Source organism: Anastrepha ludens, chromosome X (genome assembly GCF_028408465.1).
Source record: "Anastrepha ludens isolate Willacy chromosome X, idAnaLude1.1, whole genome shotgun sequence".
NCBI classification, from domain to species: Eukaryota; Metazoa; Arthropoda; class Insecta; order Diptera; family Tephritidae; genus Anastrepha; species Anastrepha ludens.
The window spans coordinates 82,136,206-82,158,644 of NC_071503.1; the positions used below are offsets into that span (position 1 = coordinate 82,136,206).

The window sequence follows — 22,439 nt, forward strand, 5'->3', positions numbered from 1 at the left end:
AACTAAGCAAACTTGACGTCACGTACTCTCTGATGGGCGCAATCTTCTTTCTATCATTCTTGGGTTCCCTTTAATCACCTGATGTTCAAGGTTGCGGGAAAGCAATGCAGGGGCGGATCAAATGATGCGGTCAAAGGGGCGCTCATAATATGACCAATCATGTGCAGGAGCGGATCAAAGGCGCATATAATGTGACCAAACATCCCGGGCCCGTTGAAATGTATTTCAAGCAGGTAGTACAGCTATTTTATGAACTGGTCGGCGTAAGATTCCTCTTGAAGTTTTAACATCGACGACTCTAATGCGATTATCACTGCCAGCAATGCACTTGATGATACGTCCCATAGTCCATCGCTGCGGAGGTGCGTTCTCGTCTTGGATAATCACTAGCAATCCTTCCAATACATTAGGATTACCACTCGTCCATTTGGTCCGCGCTTGCAAGCTGTTTATATATTCATGTGACCATCTTCGCCAAAACGATTGTTTGATCGCAACAGTGCGAGCCCATTTGCTAATATGATCAATGTTGGTGCCCATTTCCTCTCGCTCTGGGATTGCTTTAAGAGAGCTACCTATTAAAAAATGGCCTGGAGTCAGGGCTTCAAGGTCGTTCGGGTCTGATGACAAAGGTGAAATTGGCCGTGAATTTAGTATTGCTTCGATAGAAATCATCACTGTGTTCAGTTCCTCAAAGGTAAGGCGACCATTCGCCATACTGCGGTTCAAAAGACCCTTTGCTGACTTCACAGCGGCCTCCCATAGGCCTCCAAAATGCGGAGCCCTAGGGGGAATAAAGTGGAAATTTATATACTGATTAGTACAATAATTTATAATTGACTCTTGATGTTTTTGATGAAATAAAAACATCTTCAACTCTTGAAGTTTTCTGCTGGCACCTACAAAATTAGTCGCGTTGTCGCAGTATATATCAGTTGGTAATCCTCGCCTGCCGATCATGCGCTTCAGTGCGGCCAGAAATGCATCTGTTGACAAGTCAGATACTATTTCTATGTGCACTGCCTTCGTTGAGAAGCACACAAATATGGCTATATAAGTTTTGTATGGTCCTTTGCCTCGAATGCGCAGGTATGTTTCAATTGGTCCGCAAAAGTCTATACCACACCGTGCGAACGGTCTTGATGGCGTAAGACGTGATACAGGAAGGTTGCCCATCGTCTGCTGAAATAATTTCGGCTTATATCTTACACAATGTATGCAAGATCTCACAATCCGACGTGCCACATCTCTTGCATTTATGACCCAGAATTGAAGACGTAGTAATGCCACCAGTGCTTTAGCACCTGCATGGTAATGAGTGATGTGTAAATGTCGAATATAGAGCTCCACGAAGTGACATTTTCCTGGCAATAAGATAGGGTGTTTCTGAAAATCTGCTAGCTCAAGACGCCCACCCACTAGTAGTAGACGAAAGCCACCATGAATCTGCAGAAACGGGTTGAGAAATTTAAGTTGCCCAGAAATTGTTTTGTTTTGGTTGATCAGCCGTATTTCGTCAGCGAAGTGCTGTTGTTGCACATTCCAAACAATGCACCACAGCGCTTGCTTCAAATCTTGAGGCGACAGAGTTCCTTTGTCTAGGTGAGTTTCAAGCGGCCTGCTTGTTAATTTATGAAAACGAAATAGCCAGGCTACAACTCGTAAGCAATGATTGTATGTACTGTTTCTCTCAAGCACCTTCAAAATGTAGTTTTCTTCGATGACTGCTTTAAAAGCTGACTTACGTTTTTCTCGAGAAACTTCTTCCATATCGAGTTGGCCACATTGATTGCTGGGCCAGTTTTCGGATTCAAGTTGTAAGAATGATGGTCCTGAAAACCAAATTGAACTGCTTAGTTCAAGTGCAGTACAGCCTCGTGACACGATATCAGCCGGGTTGCACTTTGTTGGGACATGCCGCCAACTTACATCTGCTGTGAGATCTTGAATCTCTGAAACTCGATTACCGACGAATGTTGATAGGGTAGCTGAGTGCAGTTCAAGCCAATGTAGCACAATTTGTGAATCAGTCCACAGAAACGTTGGTGTTGGCGTTGAATAGAGGTTTAATTTTGGTAGTAGACGTGCTAACAGCAAGGCGCCACACAACTCGAGTTTAGGTAACGATTGCTTCTTAATTGGAGCTACACGCGACTTGGCAGTCAAAAGGGTGACAGTAGGTTTGCCTTCTGTTGATTTCGAGCGAAGGTAAATAGCACAGCCATAGGCTCGAATAGACGAATCACAAAACCCATGAATTTGTAAAGAGTTGTGATTTGTTGATCCAGAATACCTTGGAACTGAGAGCGTACTCAGATGCGCTATGTCCTTGAGAAATCGTTCCCAAGCCGTTTGTAGGTTCTGCGGCACAGACTCGTCCCAATTCAGCTTCAAAAGCCATATTTCTTGTAATATGATCTTTGCAGTAATAATAACCGGAGCGAGAAGTCCCAAAGGATCGAAAAGCGCTGATGCAATAGATAAGATTGATCTCTTAGTTCCACGTGCATTCACAGGTTGTTTCGACTGAAAAGAGAATAAGAAAATATCTCGTATTTGGTCCCATTGTATACCTAAAGTGCTCGTTGTAAAACTTTCGTCGATATTTAAATCTTTCATGGTGTCATCTTCTCGAAATTTATAGTGGTTTGAATGCCACTTCGCCAAGGGGAAACAACCACGCCTTAGTATCTCCGTGACTTCGTATTTGATTTGCGATAGCTCTGCCAGGGTATCGGCACCGCATAAAAGATCATCAACGTAGAATGACGTTTTAATTGTGCTGGCACCGAGAGCATAATCCGATTCGTATGCATCAGCAATGTAGTTGAGGCTCTGTACAGCGAGATAAGGCGCGGACGCCGTACCATATGTTACCGTGTTTAACTGGTAAGTGCGTATTTCATCGTGAGGCGTACTTCTCCATAAGATGTATTGGAATTTGCGATCGTTTCTATCCACCAAAATTTGTCTATACATCTTTACGATATCAGCAGTAAGTGTGTAACGATATAATCGAAACCGTAGTAGCAAGATGTATAGATCGTTCTGCAAAGTAGGCCCAACAGCAAGAATATCGTTGAGTGATCTTTGGGTTGTACTCTTGCAGGAGGCATCGAATACTACCCTGCTTAGCTTAGTTGTTGTGCTAGTTGGCTTCAGGACATAATGATGAGGCACATAGTAATGTGGATTATCGAAATCCACCTTTTTAACGATGCTCATATGCCCAAGGCGGGAATACTCTTCCATAAATGCGATGTATCGTTGGTGAAGGTCAGGACAGCGCGTTATACGCCGCTCCTGAGCAATAAATCTTCGAAGTGCAGTTGCGTATGACTGGCCAAGACAATGAGGGGCCTCTTTAAACGGTAGCTTGACAACAACTCTCCCCTCGGCGTTTCTCTGCACGGTTTGCAAGTAACTTTGTTCACAATTCCTTTGCTCAGTGGTCCACATGTCTGCCTTTGATGGTTCATCCAGCTTCCAGAGGCGTTGCAAATTGGCATCCACTGATTCTTCAACCGAAAGTAGGCAAATTGATGATGAATTTTCTGTAGGTCGTTGATATCGGCCAGAGACGACCCAACCTAATAAAGTCTTCTGTAGTGACGGTAACCCAGGTGCTAACTTTATTTGCCCAATAGACAGAATGTCGAAAAAGATTTCTGTGCCGATGAGTAGGTCTACACGTGTTGGCTTAAAGAAATTTTCGTCGGTGAGTTCAATGTTAGCCGGCAAGTTCCAAGATGTGATATTAAATTCAGCCTCTGGTTGATAAGCGATTTGCGAGGTAACATGGAACGATAATGGTGTCTCATAGTCACACATTCGTGATTTGACAATGGCTGATGTCTTGTATTTAATATTTGTTACCGAGTCCCCAATGCTCTGGATTTCAACGTGGTGCCTTTCTCTTGGGAGGCGCAATTTTCGGGAAAACTCCTCGGTAATAAATTTTACTTGGGAGCAGGAGTCGAGTAGCGCTCTACCGAATTGAAAACAGCCAGACGCATCTCGGATGAGCACCACTGCAGTTGCTAGTATGACTTGGTCTTGTGGCGATTTTTCTTGATGTGTGTGCGTAGCTGCAGTACTTACAGGTTGCGTTGGTTGCTCAAGTGATGATGTAGAAAGCGATACTGACTGCATTTTGTTTGAAGTAGGAGCACGATGAAGTAGGCTGTGATGAGAACGAGCACAATGTTTACATCTGAATGCGGACGAGCAATGTGCTAGTTGGTGTTTATTAGACAAACAATTTAGGCACAGACCTAACCTTTTAACCTCTTTGAAGCGGTCAGCAATCTCCAGTTGCTTGAAGCGAGAGCAACTGCCAATTAAGTGGTCTGAATTAGAACATAATGCGCAAGAGCGATTTGTACATGAAAACGAATAGCCCTTACGTGGCGGCTTATTCCTGTTTTCCTGTTTGTAGCTGGATTTACCAGAATCACCAAACGAGAGGGAGCCCGATGCTGACTCTAAAAACTGACAGCGTCGTTCAAGAACCTTTGCGCACTGTTCCCAAGATGGTAGCGATGTGAAGTCTAACGACTCCTTCCACTTTTTTTGCGTTTCTTCATCAACCTTGTCCATTACAAGGTGAATGAGCAGTAAATGCGAAATGTTTTTATCAGAGCCGATTGACAACAGCGAACTATAAAGTGCAGACACGTTGTCGACCAAACTTTGTAACTGAGAAGCACCGCCTTTTGCAGCAGAAGGTAGCTCGAATAACGACTTGATGGTTTCCATGAAGATGAGCGTGCTATTGTCGTAACGGGATTTTAATCTGTCTAATGCCTTTGAGTAGTTCTCGCTGGTGATTTGGAACGCCTTCACAGTCTCCAAGGCCTGCCCTTTTAAACAATTGAGGAGATGGTTAAACTTCTCAATATTAGACAGCGATGACTCATTTTCGATGACGTGCATGAATGATGCAATGAAATTTTTATATTCCGAGTACCTTCCACAGAATACGGGTAGCTTTAATGCTGGTATTTTTGAATGCGAAACAGGAATTGCTGCTGATGATTCAGGGATCGTTGAATTGTGTTCATCTTCACCGAGCTGCATTTGGATGTTTGAACGGATGGTGACGTAGAGGTCTTCCAGGTCACCCCTACCATTGTCTTCTGGATCGAGCTTCTCGATTTGCGTTTGATAGCTCAACCCCTGCTTAAAATAGGAATCTAAAATTCCGAGTCGACACTTGAGTTCAATGGGCGAAAGTATTTTTCCAGTTTTACTTTCGCTTGTCTCCACTATTGTCCTTATGCGGGACATGTTTTTCCGGGTTAGTAAGCGCTGCTGCTTGACTTCTTCCAGCGACATGATTCACCAAACAAATTTTGCGAAAAGGTATAGATGTGTGATTTGCGAAATGACAAGATGATGAAAATGCTGAGCCGAAAAATATTTGGTGGTTGGTGAATCACTGCTGTAAAAGTTAAGTTTTATGCGAAACAGCAGAAGTTGATAATAATCCTCGGTTGCGAAAAAATGTAATTGCTGAATTTATTCCGTTATCAGCGATTGCCACTAAAAATTAAGGCACACTATATGTATGCCCCACGTTGGGCGCCAGAAAATGTACAGACAAACTCGTTTGTTTGTCCGGCGGCAATGCTGAGAAAAACGTTATAATTCAACGAACTCCAAAAGTGTACTGTTTTATTTTGCATATAGGCTTGCTTATATATATACACACATACTTAATTCTAAAGGTTCTAATTCTAGTTTGGTCCCCTTTAATCCCTTCATGATGGAAAGAATAATGAGATGGCGCCTATCGTGGTCCCGTTACTTTGCTCTCAGCGAATTTGACAACATGTTACGTGATTTTAGCTCCAGTATGGCCAGATTACCATTTTCATAACTTGATTTTGCATTTTTTTTTTTGTTATTTAGTCTGAGAGTTTTAGTTCTTTCTTCATGACATTTTTCTAGCCTGTTCTAATTAAAAGTGATGTTTATAATTTTGTAAAATATAAATTTTTTTTAAATTAGTTCAATAATTCACTTAGTTTTATTTAGCTTTACTTTTTTTAACATCTGGTGGCATTGCCCGCGATTGCAGGTGTTGTTGGTGTTCTTCTGCTTTCGGCAGTCAAATCTCTCTCTCGCTACTGCAGTATTGCCTACCTTTGGATATAAAAACGAACTAAAATTCCTATTCAAAGAAAATAACACAACAAATTTTTATTGAATCATTTAAAGAATTTTGTATGCGTGACAAATTGTCTTTAGAATGTGCGTTTTTTTTAATAAATGTGTTATGCTTATGTACAATTTAATTTATAAGTTATTTTTGTCAAGCGAAACTCTTTTGTTAAGGGAACGACTTATTTGCTATATTTGAGGTTATGTAACTAGATAAGGTACTCTTTTTGTAAAAATGTCAGTATGGTTTCTTTAGTATTTTCTGGTAATTTGTTGCTTATTTTTATAATGAATACACCTCTTGATGCCCTATGTCCCACTAAGGATTGATGGCCGGAAGAAACGATTACACCTCTATGGTTTTAATCCGCATTCAGTAAATTCAAACGCCTTTTAAAATGTGTAAAAAGTTTTCAATCTTAAGAAGAGTTGAGAGAGGGACGTTTAATATTCTTCCATAACCTTAAAAGGAGCAAAAAATGAAATTCACATTTTCAAAATATCAAATTTTATAAAAACCAACTAATTTTCATTAGCACTAAAATCTTCTCAGAGTGGCCTTTTTTAACCTTCTTTTGTATAATAATACAGTTTTTTTTAAAGCCAAAGTTTCGGTAGCTTTAAATTAAAAAAAAGAAACAAACACGAAACTTCAAAATTTTCGCATTTTCGGTATAAAAAAGCACTAAATTTATTGTGAAGAGCAAATGGTTGGCAATACTGCACAACTCAGCAAACTTGACGTCACGTACTCTCTGATGGGCGCAATCTTCTTTCTATCATTCTTGGGTTCCCTTTAATCACCTGATGTTCAAGGTTGCGGGAAAGCAATGCAGGGGCGGATCAAATGATGCGGTCAAAGGGGCGCTCATAATATGACCAATCATGTGCAGGAGCGGATCAAAGGATGCGGGCAAAAAAGGGCGCATATAATGTGACCAAACATCCCGGGCCCGTTGAAATGTATTTCAAGCAGGTAGTACAGCTATTTTATGAACTGGTCGGCGTAAGATTCCTCTTGAAGTTTTAACATCGACGACTCTAATGCGATTATCACTGCCAGCAATGCACTTGATGATACGTCCCATAGTCCATCGCTGCGGAGGTGCGTTCTCGTCTTGGATAATCACTAGCAATCCTTCCAATACATTAGGATTACCACTCGTCCATTTGGTCCGCGCTTGCAAGCTGTTTATATATTCATGTGACCATCTTCGCCAAAACGATTGTTTGATCGCAACAGTGCGAGCCCATTTGCTAATATGATCAATGTTGGTGCCCATTTCCTCTCGCTCTGGGATTGCTTTAAGAGAGCTACCTATTAAAAAATGGCCTGGAGTCAGGGCTTCAAGGTCGTTCGGGTCTGATGACAAAGGTGAAATTGGCCGTGAATTTAGTATTGCTTCGATAGAAATCATCACTGTGTTCAGTTCCTCAAAGGTAAGGCGACCATTCGCCATACTGCGGTTCAAAAGACCCTTTGCTGACTTCACAGCGGCCTCCCATAGGCCTCCAAAATGCGGAGCCCTAGGGGGAATAAAGTGGAAATTTATATACTGATTAGTACAATAATTTATAATTGACTCTTGATGTTTTTGATGAAATAAAAACATCTTCAACTCTTGAAGTTTTCTGCTGGCACCTACAAAATTAGTCGCGTTGTCGCAGTATATATCAGTTGGTAATCCTCGCCTGCCGATCATGCGCTTCAGTGCGGCCAGAAATGCATCTGTTGACAAGTCAGATACTATTTCTATGTGCACTGCCTTCGTTGAGAAGCACACAAATATGGCTATATAAGTTTTGTATGGTCCTTTGCCTCGAATGCGCAGGTATGTTTCAATTGGTCCGCAAAAGTCTATACCACACCGTGCGAACGGTCTTGATGGCGTAAGACGTGATACAGGAAGGTTGCCCATCGTCTGCTGAAATAATTTCGGCTTATATCTTACACAATGTATGCAAGATCTCACAATGCGACGTGCCACATCTCTTGCATTTATGACCCAGAATTGAAGACGTAGTAATGCCACCAGTGCTTTAGCACCTGCATGGTAATGAGTGATGTGTAAATGTCGAATATAGAGCTCCACGAAGTGACATTTTCCTGGCAATAAGATAGGGTGTTTCTGAAAATCTGCTAGCTCAAGACGCCCACCCACTAGTAGTAGACGAAAGCCACCATGAATCTGCAGAAACGGGTTGAGAAATTTAAGTTGCCCAGAAATTGTTTTGTTTTGGTTGATCAGCCGTATTTCGTCAGCGAAGTGCTGTTGTTGCACATTCCAAACAATGCACCACAGCGCTTGCTTCAAATCTTGAGGCGACAGAGTTCCTTTGTCTAGGTGAGTTTCAAGCGGCCTGCTTGTTAATTTATGAAAACGAAATAGCCAGGCTACAACTCGTAAGCAATGATTGTATGTACTGTTTCTCTCAAGCACCTTCAAAATGTAGTTTTCTTCGATGACTGCTTTAAAAGCTGACTTACGTTTTTCTCGAGAAACTTCTTCCATATCGAGTTGGCCACATTGATTGCTGGGCCAGTTTTCGGATTCAAGTTGTAAGAATGATGGTCCTGAAAACCAAATTGAACTGCTTAGTTCAAGTGCAGTACAGCCTCGTGACACGATATCAGCCGGGTTGCACTTTGTTGGGACATGCCGCCAACTTACATCTGCTGTGAGATCTTGAATCTCTGAAACTCGATTACCGACGAATGTTGATAGGGTAGCTGAGTGCAGTTCAAGCCAATGTAGCACAATTTGTGAATCAGTCCACAGAAACGTTGGTGTTGGCGTTGAATAGAGGTTTAATTTTGGTAGTAGACGTGCTAACAGCAAGGCGCCACACAACTCGAGTTTAGGTAACGATTGCTTCTTAATTGGAGCTACACGCGACTTGGCAGTCAAAAGGGTGACAGTAGGTTTGCCTTCTGTTGATTTCGAGCGAAGGTAAATAGCACAGCCATAGGCTCGAATAGACGAATCACAAAACCCATGAATTTGTAAAGAGTTGTGATTTGTTGATCCAGAATACCTTGGAACTGAGAGCGTACTCAGATGCGCTATGTCCTTGAGAAATCGTTCCCAAGCCGTTTGTAGGTTCTGCGGCACAGACTCGTCCCAATTCAGCTTCAAAAGCCATATTTCTTGTAATATGATCTTTGCAGTAATAATAACCGGAGCGAGAAGTCCCAAAGGATCGAAAAGCGCTGATGCAATAGATAAGATTGATCTCTTAGTTCCACGTGCATTCACAGGTTGTTTCGACTGAAAAGAGAATAAGAAAATATCTCGTATTTGGTCCCATTGTATACCTAAAGTGCTCGTTGTAAAACTTTCGTCGATATTTAAATCTTTCATGGTGTCATCTTCTCGAAATTTATAGTGGTTTGAATGCCACTTCGCCAAGGGGAAACAACCACGCCTTAGTATCTCCGTGACTTCGTATTTGATTTGCGATAGCTCTGCCAGGGTATCGGCACCGCATAAAAGATCATCAACGTAGAATGACGTTTTAATTGTGCTGGCACCGAGAGCATAATCCGATTCGTATGCATCAGCAATGTAGTTGAGGCTCTGTACAGCGAGATAAGGCGCGGACGCCGTACCATATGTTACCGTGTTTAACTGGTAAGTGCGTATTTCATCGTGAGGCGTACTTCTCCATAAGATGTATTGGAATTTGCGATCGTTTCTATCCACCAAAATTTGTCTATACATCTTTACGATATCAGCAGTAAGTGTGTAACGATATAATCGAAACCGTAGTAGCAAGATGCAGAGTAGGCCCAACAGCAAGAAAATCGTTGAGTGATCTTTGGGTTGTACTCTTGCAGGAGGCATCGAATACTACCCTGAGCTTAGTTGTTGTGCTAGTTGGCTTCAGGACATAATGATGAGGCACATAGTAATGTGGATTATCGAAATCCACCTTTTTAACGATGCTCATATGCCCAAGGCGGGAATACTCTTCCATAAATGCGATGTATCGTTGGTGAAGGTCAGGACAGCGCGTTATACGCCGCTCCTGAGCAATAAATCTTCGAAGTGCAGTTGCGTATGACTGGCCAAGACAATGAGGGGCCTCTTTAAACGGTAGCTTGACAACAACTCTCCCCTCGGCGTTTCTCTGCACGGTTTGCAAGTAACTTTGTTCACAATTCCTTTGCTCAGTGGTCCACATGTCTGCCTTTGATGGTTCATCCAGCTTCCAGAGGCGTTGCAAATTGGCATCCACTGATTCTTCAACCGAAAGTAGGCAAATTGATGATGAATTTTCTGTAGGTCGTTGATATCGGCCAGAGACGACCCAACCTAATAAAGTCTTCTGTAGTGACGGTAACCCAGGTGCTAACTTTATTTGCCCAATAGACAGAATGTCGAAAAAGATTTCTGTGCCGATGAGTAGGTCTACACGTGTTGGCTTAAAGAAATTTTCGTCGGTGAGTTCAATGTTAGCCGGCAAGTTCCAAGATGTGATATTAAATTCAGCCTCTGGTTGATAAGCGATTTGCGAGGTAACATGGAACGATAATGGTGTCTCATAGTCACACATTCGAGATTTGACAGTGGCTGATGTCTTGTATTTAATATTTGTTACCGAGTCCCCAATGCTCTGGATTTCAACGTGGTGCCTTTCTCTTGGGAGGCGCAATTTTCGGGAAAACTCCTCGGTAATAAATTTTACTTGGGAGCAGGAGTCGAGTAGCGCTCTACCGAATTGAAAACAGCCAGACGCATCTCGGATGAGCACCACTGCAGTTGCTAGTATGACTTGGTCTTGTGGCGATTTTTCTTGATGTGTGTGCGTAGCTGCAGTACTTACAGGTTGCGTTGGTTGCTCAAGTGATGATGTAGAAAGCGATACTGACTGCATTTTGTTTGAAGTAGGAGCACGATGAAGTAGGCTGTGATGAGAACGAGCACAATGTTTACATCTGAATGCGGACGAGCAATGTGCTAGTTGGTGTTTATTAGACAAACAATTTAGGCACAGACCTAACCTTTTAACCTCTTTGAAGCGGTCAGCAATCTCCAGTTGCTTGAAGCGAGAGCAACTGCCAATTAAGTGGTCTGAATTAGAACATAATGCGCAAGAGTGATTTGTACATGAAAACGAATAGCCCTTACGTGGCGGCTTATTCCTGTTTTCCTGTTTGTAGCTGGATTTACCAGAATCACCAAACGAGAGGGAGCCCGATGCTGACTCTAAAAACTGACAGCGTCGTTCAAGAACCTTTGCGCACTGTTCCCAAGATGGTAGCGATGTGAAGTCTAACGACTCCTTCCACTTTTTTTGCGTTTCTTCATCAACCTTGTCCATTACAAGGTGAATGAGCAGTAAATGCGAAATGTTTTTATCAGAGCCGATTGACAACAGCGAACTATAAAGTGCAGACACGTTGTCGACCAAACTTTGTAACTGAGAAGCACCGCCTTTTGCAGCAGAAGGCAGCTCGAATAACGACTTGATGGTTTCCATGAAGATGAGCGTGCTATTGTCGTAACGGGACTTTAATCTGTCTAATGCCTTTGAGTAGTTCTCGCTGGTGATTTGGAACGCCTTCACAGTCTCCAAGGCCTGCCCTTGTAAACAATTGAGGAGATGGTTAAACTTCTCAATATTAGACAGCGATGACTCATTTTCGATGACGTGCATGAATGATGCGATGAAATTTTTATATTCCGAGTACCTTCCACAGAATATGGGTAGCTTTAATGCTGGTATTTTTGAATGCGAAACAGGAATTGCTGCTGATGATTCAGGGAACGTTGAATTGTGTTCATCTTCACCGAGCTGCATTTGGATGTTTGAACGGATGGTGACGTAGAGGTCTTCCAGGTCACCCCTACCATTGTCTTCTGGATCGAGCTTCTCGATTTGCGTTTGATAGCCCAACCCCTGCTTAAAATAGGAATCTAAAATTCCGAGTCGACACTTGAGTTCAATGGGTGAAAGTATTTTTCCAGTTTTACTTTCGCTTGTCTCCACTATTGTCCTTATGCGGGACATGTTTTTCCGGGTTAGTAAGCGCTGCTGCTTGACTTCTTCCAGCGACATGATTCACCAAACAAATTTTGCGAAAAGGTATAGATGTGTGATTTGCGAAATGACAAGATGATGAAAATGCTGAGCCGAAAAATATTTGGTGGTTGGTGAATCACTGCAGTAAAACTTAAGTTTTATGCGAAACAGCAGAAGTTGATAATAATCCTCGGTTGCGAAAAAATGTAATTGCTGAATTTATTCCGTTATCAGCGATTGCCACTAAAAATTAAGACACACTATATGTATGCCCCACGTTGGGCGCCAGAAAATGTACAGACAAACTCGTTTGTTTGTCCGGCGGCAATGCTGAGAAAAACGTTATAATTCAACGAACTCCAAAAGTGTACTGTTTTATTTTGCATATAGGCTTGCTTATATATATACACACATACTTAATTCTAAAGGTTCTAATTCTAGTTTGGTCCCCTTTAATCACCTGATGTTCAAGGTTGGTTCCCTTTAATCACCTGATGTTCAAGGTTGCGGGAAAGCAATGCAGGGGCGGATCAAATGATGCGGTCAAAGGGGCGCTCATAATATGACCAATCATGTGCAGGAGCGGATCAAAGGATGCGGGCAAAAAAGGGTGCATATAATGTGACAAAACAGATATAGATGGACCTAATGTGGATATATTTATTGCACACAAAAAGGGAGTAAAATTTGTTATGTTTCGTAAATTTTTAAAGCAATTCATTCCCAGATAAGTTCAATACAATGTTGTGGTTAAAATGTATGTTACTTCATTCCAATGGTCAGACCCCGGACAGTTCCCAGCCAAATATGGATCTCTGTGCCATTATGGTATGCTGTAGGGTAGCGATGGGGGTGGTGATTAGCATTTTTCCTCAGCATATTGTAGTGCGCCATTATTTTTATCTGTAAAGATATTATTACGTTGTAGGTCGTAGGTGTTGATTTTGATTCTGTTTCTTCTGAGTAAGGTGGAAGTAGAACCAGCTCGACCAGTGGTCCGGCCACCTAACCCTTTTGTGATGTCCGTACTTGGTTGTCGGATCCGGGATGTAGTTTTACCATTTGTCCCATCCTCCATTCGTTTGGTGGTAGGTCGCCCTCCTTAATGATGACAAGGTCACCTACCTTGACATTAGGTTTTTGATGTTTCCACTTTGTGTGTTTTTGCATTTCGATGAGGAATTCCCTTTTCCAACGTTTGCAAAAGGTTTGATGTAGGGCCTTTAATTTCTGCCACCGATTCACTGGTGGTCTGACTGTTTCGGCTCGACCAGTTAGTATCCACCCGAATACAGTCTCTTGGGCAAGAAGTGTACTTAGGACATTTTTCTTCAAGCCGCTTCAAATCATTTGGGGATAAATGTCTCCGCCAAGGACAAGGTCCACAGGTGCATTGACGAAGAACCTCTTATCCGACAACGGGAGATCTGGAAATTCTTGTCTTGATGTTGCACTTGATAGGCAAGTAGGCAGATTTTCAGGCAATTGTGGCAAAATTAGCGCAATTGCGTCCATTTTTATGCAAGGGTCGATAGGCGACCACAGTTGGATTGAGCACGCTTGTCTTACTTTCGCAGATATTGAATTCTTGATGCCCGAGACTTGGGCATGCAAGCGTTTAGATGGCAGGTTGATTCTACGTTTGAGTCGTTCAGTGATGAACGAACACCAAGAACCAGAATTGATCAATGCTCGTGCTGCAAATTTTTTATTATTATGATATATGTTTGCAATGGCCGTTCCTAATAAAACCCCTTTGTTCGTTTTGGAATAGCACGATTTTAAGTTATGTATTCTGCTATCCTTTGGCCTATTGGAATAGTGCCGTTTTAGGGATGTTGAGGTCATCAGCGAGATCTCTGGTTTGCATAAGAGCTTTTGCTGTGGGTTGAACTGCCGGTATGTGAAGGAGCGTATTGTGTCTTGAGTGACACGTACTGCAATTATATGAGCTCGTGCATCTTGACACCGTAGGTTCTGATGATAAGCAGTTCAAGCAACAGTTGTTGCTTTTGAAGCACGCGATTCTATCTGTAACCGTTAATTTGCGGAACTTTGGACAACTTTGCAATTTGTGGTCACATAATTTGCACATAAGCTTGGCGACACTTACTTGAAAGTTGCTCAACCTTTTCGGTGTAGTTTCCGCTGACCGTTGTAATTTTGCGCCTTGGGCGCTTTATAGGCCTTAATCCCTTTTAAGCCTGACACGGAAAGATATCTGTCCATGTCCGTCCACTTTATAATTTCAGATTTATTCTCTATCGTTTGTTCCCAAAGCGATAGAGTACTTTCTGGCAATTTCGTGGAGCATAAGAACGCAATAATTGCAGCCCAGTTTGATATTTATATCAATCTGGTGATTTTGTAGGGATGAGATGCAATTTTTAATATCTCTCTGCAGCTTTTTAATCGAACTGCCACATTCAGTTTCGATTGCCTGCAGATTCAAGAGGATCTTTAGCTGCGTATTAACCAGAATCCTCTCGCAAAGGTTTCCCGTTGAAAAACCGTCGAAAGGGAGCGAGTACTTCCTCACTATGTCTCTGGCTTCACCCTGCATTTTCTGGTTGAGGTGGAATAGCTTTTCGACCGGGGTAAGGCGCTTATTTAAAATATAAACGGCCGTGAATATATCGCGGAATGTTGGCCAAGATACGTAGTCACTTTTGTATCACACGGTGGAAGGTCAAATTTGCGCGGTATTAAAGAAATTGCTCCTTCACGAAATGGAGACGAATTTAAGACGAGACCTTTATATAGTATATTTATTATTAAAACATTATATATTATGTGCATTCGCGCCTTTAGTTTATTTAGATTGAAATAACTGCCGCGCGCACTTATAATTTTATTGTCTGTTTGCGGACAGAGGGAATCGTTGACCTCTTTTGTATTATTTTTTTTTTCACCAAAAAAAAAAGTGTGTGCAATAAAGTCCACGTACCTTGGTAGTGCTGGAACAGTGCTGGTCGAGCTGGAACAGAAAATTCTTTGTCCACTACTTTTTCTTTTGGGAGTTTGGTTGGTGATTCCGTTGCCTTGGTTGAGTTGCTTTGGTGAGAGAGTGGTGGTTGGTGCTTGGTACTGGTGTAGGTGTTCTGGTTTAAAAATTGCTTGTGAATTTATTTTATCGACCATGTTTATCATCGGAAGGCATCGCAGTTGCACGGTCGCTCCGATGATATTTTTTTAAAGAAAAAAGGGGAGAAGCGTGTCAGTCTCGAGTTATTATAATTTTTTTTATTAATAGTTGGATGTACATATGTATCTATAAATGGACCTATATGCTATATGATACAATATGACACGGTTTATGTTTGTATTAATATACTTATATGTATATGTATGTATGAAATTATACAATATATGGTAATCCGGAATTATCCTTACCTCTGTCGGCTGACATGTCCTGATCCCTGATGTACTAGAATCGCAGTGAAATTAAATTAAAAAGTTGAGACGAAAGTAACCTCGCCGAACAGTGTTTAACACAGTAAAAATTTTAACTGTTCGGCGGGAAAATGCCGAGGTTAACGGTCTTAAAGTTGCAGCGACTGGAACCGGTGGTTTGCAACAGTCGAAACGGTAGGCGTAATTAACATTAGGGTGGCTAAACATTTATAAGACCTTAGGGTGTGGCAAATCTATAGTATATTCGGTAAAAAAGCCACTGGTCGTACTGTGGATGTACAACGTAGTGGTTTTGCCAATTTTAACGTATGGACGCCTTGTTTGGTAGAAAGGATGCAAAGAACTGCATTGACATCACCGGAGCATGTAAACCTGGCCCCAGTGCTGCCCTGAAGGCAGTTTTGCACTTACTTCCCATCGACTAGTGTTTTATAAGCAGAAGTCTTTGTGATCCTGCAGGCATGCAAAATACTTAGGGAACGCGGGAGCGGGGGAGATATTAACATTTTCTCTGATAAACAAGCTCTGACGACGCCATGGTGCAGAACGAAATTAGTAAACTCAGGGCAGGTAACATTTATCTGATCTGGGTTCCAGGACATAGGAACATGGAGGGATATGAAATTGCTGATGAGCTTGCCAGGAAGGGGACTGAATTGGCGTCAGGAACCTCCTACATGGTCATCGGCATCCCCCTGACAGTTGTTAAAAGGGAACTGCACAAATTATTTCTTAGGAAATCGCAGAAAAATGGAGCTCCATTTCTTCATGTGCTATTTCGAAAACTCTTTGGCCCAAGTACAATAGACGAAGTACTCAGAAAGTCCTTTGGACTCATTGCCATTTAATTTCCAAACTCGTAGCTGCGTACCGGTCACTGGACGATCGGCACACACGCGGAAATGCTAGGGTTACCATTTAACCCCCATCACAGCGTTGGACCTTTCAGTGAAAGAGACTATTGAGCACTTTCTCTGTAAATGCCTGAGTTTGGCAGCAAGACGATTAAGGTCACTGGGTGCTCCTTTCTTCGATAGCCTGGGACAGTGCGCCAACCTAAATCCCATCAATCTTCTACATTATATCAACAGTTCTGGTTGGCTGTAGATATCTGCCTGTTGGAGGCTTCACAATGGTATCAAAACGGCGCTTTAGTGCTACTTGAGTAGTGCCGGACTTACCCTTCAACCATTTCGCTTCTTACGTACCCAAAGCATCGTAAATACTTCTGAGGTTTGTGGCCGTTATTAAAAAAATTGTTTTTTTTTTATACTTCTTATGCAAGCTAACTGTGGTTGTGATTATACTAGTAAATATGATATTAAATTTATATTGCAATGTTCCCGCGCACTCTACTCATCTATTTGTGAGTAGCCTCCAGACCTTTCTCTGAAAAATGGATTGTGATAATGGATTCGTAGAAGCATAAAATGTAAAACAGTCACAAATATTAGCCAATTAGTAAATCGCAAAACTTGGTCACCTCGCTTCCATGAAGAAAAGTGGTTATTTTGAGGAAGTCTTTGAGTGCGTCGATGTGAATAAACATTCCACATGAAAGTATTCGCAATGTACTTGAAAAATTCTGAATGAAGTCTTCGTTTATGTCAGCAATTTCGGCATTTGAAAAAAAAATCGAGAATTGTTTCTGTCAATTATTGTTTTGACTTGATATAAGGCGTTTTTCAATGGTGCGCTTCAACTTTTTTCCGATAGGGAGGGCGAACGACGCAATATGTTTTATTTTTCGCTCGTCATTTGTAAACTTCATTAGTATACATTTCATCATGGAACGCTACACACTTGAGCAACGATTGCAAATCGTGCAAAGTTTTTATGAAAATAATCGTTCTGTTGCTGCTACTTTAAGAGCATTACGGCCATTTTACGGTCCATTTAACAAGCCATCCCGTTCGACAATCGACCGTCTAGTCAACAAGCAAAATATGCGTTACTGGGCAGAAAGAAATCCACACGTGATTCATGAGGCACCGTTGCATCCCGAAAAAATCACTGTTTGGTGCGGTTTACATGCCGGCGGCGTAATTGGCCCATATTTTTTCGTTGACGAGAACGATCGCCACGTTACTGTGAATGGAAATCGATACCGCGATATGATAAACGATTATTTTTGGCCGCAATTGAATGGTATGGACTTGGACGACATGTGGTTTCAACAGGACGGGGCCACAAGCCACACAGCACACGCTACAATTGATTTAATGAAGAGTAAGTTCGATGAGCGCATTATTTTCAGAAATGGACCGGTCGAATGGCCGCCGCGCTTGTGTGATTTCACGCCTCTAGACTATTTTCTTTGGGGTTATGTGAAGTCATTGGTCTACAGTAACAAGCCGGCGACGATTTGTGAGCTCAGAGCCAATATTGAACGCGAAATTGCTGGAATTTCGGTCGATTTATGCAAAAGAGTGGTCGAAAATTGGGTTCAACGATTGGACTTCGTAAAACGTGCACGCGGTGGTCATGCAAAAGAAATCGAATTTCATACTTAAATGTATATGTTCAAACTCGATAATAAAAAAAAATTAGTTAAAAAAGTCAAACCGTTTGTGTTTTATTCAAAAAAAAAGTTGAAGCGCTCTTACTGAAAAACGCTGTACTATCAAGCCTAATTTACTTTTAAAGTCGCTTCGAATCCATGTTTTGTTTTATGAAAATACATTTTTCTGTTCTTTTTGTACTTGCCAGCATCCAAAAGGTGACGGTATGCAATGTGAAGTAAAGACACAAAACATCGGATCCATGCATGCAATGCATATTTATAATTATCATCTTTTGGTAGTTTTGCAAAATTAATCATGTTCGTTTCCGTCAGTGTTGCCAATTTAGCGACTTTGTCGCTAGAATTGACGACTTTTGCTTGAGTCCTTGCGACAAAAAAAAAAGATTTGACGATAAAAATGATTTAGCGACTTATCTGGCGACTTTTGGAGAGCAAATCAAAACCGTTTTAGGCAATAGATACTTTTCTGTCAACTTGATTAACCGTGAATGCTCTTTACCTTTCAATCCGTCGCCATTTTTTTTAAATGAAAATTTTCGAAATTCCGTACATACAACGATAACTACATTTATACAAATTAACAAGCAATTTCAATTTTTAAGTCCAGATGATCCGTTTTTGAGTAATCGATGCGACCATGGAGGAGGAAATGCTCCACGAGATTGTTTATAACTTTTTTTATAAATTAATATTTGCCCATAAAATTTAGGATGACAGTCTTTAATGGAGACTTAATAAAATAAAAACATCCGATCCACAAATTCCTTAATTATTTTTCAGCAGATAAATGTCCATACTTTTTATTTATGGAATCTTTAGTATTATTTTTAATTTCAGCTCAAGGTCGCCGAGATAGTACATTAGCATTTCCATGCTGTTCCCCTTTTCGATATTTCATCTCGAAGTCGTAATTTTGCAACCTTTCGGCCCACCGTGCAATTTGTCCTTCCGGATTCTTGAACTGGAGTAACCAACCATCTCAATGCTACATGGTATGTTCTTAACTTGTACTCAACCACAGCTAACAGTTCTCGTAATTAATCTGCGGCTTTGCGAGGACTCTGCTATAGTATGCGATTACTTTTTCTAGCCCTTTGATTATCTGTGACAATGCTACTCGCTAGAATTTGTATCCACAACGAACTTTTCTCCAATTGCTGGAATGCTTCCTCCTGTTCCTTGAGTCCCACAAACGCGAAACTCTTTTTAGTGAGATTGGGGAGACTCCGGACAAAACGACGAAAATACATGTACAGTCCTAGAAAAGTTCGCACTTCGCGCACATTTCTTAGTCGTGGCCAATTTTTTAATGCTTTTATTTTCTCCTCGTTCATCTTGATACCCTCGGTTGACACCTCATGTCCAAGATATGTGTCCATGTCCACTTCTTTGGATTCAATCGTGATCACGCGGAGGCGATGCGCTGAAGAACTTCTTCCAAATTTTTCAGATGGTTCAGGCGCTCAAAGGTTGCTGGTGTTTTACATAATCTGAAAAACATCACAGCTGCCAGTCTCCTATTCTGAAGGCTGTTTTCTCACGTTCGTAATCCTCAATTTCCAAGTGCCAGTAACCAATTTTTAAATCAAGAGTGGAAAACTATTTCGCGATAGATAATGTGTCCATATTATTATTTATTCGAGGTAAAGCTACTCTTTACTACTCCTTTCTTGTGACTTCAATAAGCTTTGTATAAGCCGCACGAAATCGGGTGCTTCCACCTTTCTTCTTAATCAGCACAACCGGTGAGCTCTTCGGGCTTATAGATGGCGCAATAACTCCACTTGGCTGAATATTCTAGAATATCTGATTTGCTTCTTCGCGCGTTGATAGCGGAACTTGGTGAATTGGTTTTGCTTCTCCTGTATCTATTCGATGATTCACGGTGGCAGACTTTCGAAAATTGCCGTTGAATAGGTTGCCATTAGTCTCCAGCAATCTCGAGCCTTTTTATTTCGTGCAACCAAGTCTTTATGAAATCGGAGGTTTATCTTCCTGCTTTCCGGAATTCTTTCCTCTCCTGTTATGGTCCACCGCAGTCTATTTTGGCTTCTACATCCCGACATTTTCCAATAACATCTCTTCCATATTTGACCCACACTTTCCTCGTCCCACAGCCTCCTCTACATTAGCCCATATGACTGCTTCAGATTTTGGAGGAATCCGTTGACGAAGACTTAGGGTTTACTTTCTAGGTTCTCTAATTGGCTGATACCCGGTGTTCAGCGGTATCTCCATATTCTAAGACAACAGAACCCTTTTACCCACATCCGAGGTAAATCCGTGCAGGAGCATGAAATCTACTCCAATTATTACTTTATCCGTGATTTCAGCCAGTAAAAATGTGTGAACTACTGATAAAGCTCCAATAACAACTTCGCAAACTATCTTTCCAGAAATCCACATTATCGTGTATCAAATCTGACCGGATGATCGAGCTCGTTGCACGTCTGTCCTGTGATCGACCATTTACAGTTCCCCTTATCGCCAAGTTGTTGCTTTTCCGCCCGATACAGAGACGGTCGGGCTTTCAATTGTGGAACAAATTCTCGCTCTTTAGAGCTGCTGTATATCGGGAGCACCAATACCAGTATCGGCGATACACTTCCTTCCACCTGGGTTCGTCTTCGCAGCCCCTAGAGAGCACAAAATTGAGCAAACCTCATCCCGTAGAGCACAATTGCGTTCGTTTAGTTACATATTTATGCAATACATCGGTTCGTGTGTGTTTGTGTTGCTTGTATCGACCCAATGCTGCCATTGATATTTTTGCATACACACTTTTTCACACATCCGCGTTATCAGTTATAATTTTTCATTGTTTAATAAACCAAAGCCAAACCAACAAAAGCACGGATCTGCAGGAATTTTTAAAGATCCTGCGATAAAATCTTCGATACCAAGAAACGGAAGGGAACTAATTTTTCATTTACATGGGGTTCTCATTAGTTTGATTGTAACAGGTGACAGGGGACTGCGTTTACGTCGTGACTGTTTGCAGCATTATTCATGATTTTGTTTTGGCATCTCGTTTGCTCGCTATTGTTGCCAGTCGGTTCGCCTAACTTCTAGATTCACAACAATGATATACATACGTCAGTATGAAATAACGAAATATCCAAGACGTAGGTAATTCCGCTGAATTTTTTAAAATCCTTTGCCTAAGGCGGAAATTGGCACGGTTGATACAGACACGCGTGTTATTAATGAAGGCACAGTTAGGACCAAAAATGTCACCCTGAAGCACACCAAAGGAGGCAACAATTGATCCTTATTCATTATTTATTTAAAAAAAAAGAGATACATAAAAAGTCTTACGCAAACATTAGGTTTTCATTGAAATACAAATTACCCGAAATAATATACTACCTTAAGGGGTTATACGCAGTTATGACTTTCAAAAAAATCGATTTTTTTTTATTGCATTTTTATAATGTACATATATTCAAAAGTATACGCACGAAATTTTAAGTAGATCTAAGCAATACTTTCGGAGTTAAACCTAAATATGTAGAGATGCCTCGGCACGTTTTAAGGTAGGTATTGAAACTTTAAACGTGTTTTTTTCAAAACGGCATTTTTCAAGTCGGTGTACACGATATCTCGAAAACAGCTTGTTTGATCGGTCAACCGTTTTAACTCAATCTTTAAAGATACATTTTCTAGTAATTAATCGTTCCTTTTGTAAATCTGATACTTATTTTCCATTTTATAATCAATTTACGGCCAAATTTTAACGTAAAAATCGAAATCATTTCTTTTAAAAGCTGCCAATTTGTGAAAATTCACTATTTTGATTAGCCGAACGATTAATTACTAGATAATCTAATATACTAACAAAATTTGTTTGGTTTTTTGATTTCAGATAATCCAATCCTGAGTTACGATGTACACCGTAAATCGTCTTTTTTTAAAGAAGGTTCGAGAAATCGCCTGCAGCGCGCTCTATAATCAACATTTTCATAAATAAAAAATTTTGTTACGTTCTTGAAGGATGCTTTTATAACCGCCAAAAATTTTCAAATTAAAATATTCTGAAGTTTCTTCAGGATAAATCCTTGACAACCCGTCTTTTATTTGCTTCATAACTGCGTATAACCCCTTAAGAGGAAATTCTTATCTAATGATCAATCATTATTATGTAAACACAAAGAAGGGAATGCGCATATAAAATTTGCTTTTTGAATCCGCTATAAAAAAAAACTTATCAATAATTTTTAAAACTTTTCTTTTTATTTTGAAGATTGAACATTGCGATTTATGAATGAAAAATAATATCGTTCAAATGACTACCACGACTGGCTTTACA

The 22,439-nt window shown here is 41.0% G+C and overlaps 3 protein-coding genes across 3 annotated transcripts in view; 1 reads left to right on the forward strand and 2 right to left on the reverse strand.

Annotated features, from left to right (window-relative positions):
• Positions 1-22,439, forward strand: part of LOC128869190 (uncharacterized) — a 586,599-nt gene that overhangs the window by 46,003 nt on the left and 518,157 nt on the right. The gene's annotated exons all lie outside the window — the stretch shown is intronic.
• LOC128870283 (uncharacterized) lies at positions 226-5,337 on the reverse strand. The gene is made up of 3 exons (XM_054112885.1): positions 1,746-5,337; positions 869-1,304; positions 226-784 (listed from the first exon to the last, which is right to left on the reverse strand). Exons 1-3 carry the CDS (start codon positions 5,335-5,337, stop codon positions 226-228), a joined length of 4,587 nt encoding a protein of 1,528 aa, XP_053968860.1.
• On the reverse strand, positions 9,898-12,228 carry LOC128870284 (uncharacterized). Its single transcript, XM_054112886.1, has 3 exons — positions 11,298-12,228; positions 11,171-11,240; positions 9,898-11,104 (listed from the first exon to the last, which is right to left on the reverse strand). Exons 1-3 carry the CDS (start codon positions 12,226-12,228, stop codon positions 9,898-9,900), a joined length of 2,208 nt encoding a protein of 735 aa, XP_053968861.1.

Excerpts from the sequence above, each read along its gene's own strand:
- LOC128870283 (XM_054112885.1), bottom strand. The coding sequence starts at position 5,337 with ATGTCGCTGGAAGAAGTCAAGCAGCAGCGCTTACTAACCCGGAAAAAC. Across the intron at positions 1,305-1,745 it reads AGAAGTTTCTCGAGAAAAAC|GTGCTAAAGCACTGGTGGCA; the intron begins GTAAGTCAGCTT and ends ATTACCATGCAG. Across the intron at positions 785-868 it reads AAACTTCAAGAGTTGAAGAT|GGCTCCGCATTTTGGAGGCC; the intron begins GTTTTTATTTCA and ends TATTCCCCCTAG.
- LOC128870284 (XM_054112886.1), bottom strand. The coding sequence starts at position 12,228 with ATGTCGCTGGAAGAAGTCAAGCAGCAGCGCTTACTAACCCGGAAAAAC. Across the intron at positions 11,241-11,297 it reads AAACAGGAATAAGCCGCCAC|ACCACTTAATTGGCAGTTGC; the intron begins GTAAGGGCTATT and ends GTTCTAATTCAG. Across the intron at positions 11,105-11,170 it reads CGCTTCAAAGAGGTTAAAAG|ATGTAAACATTGTGCTCGTT; the intron begins GTTAGGTCTGTG and ends GTCCGCATTCAG.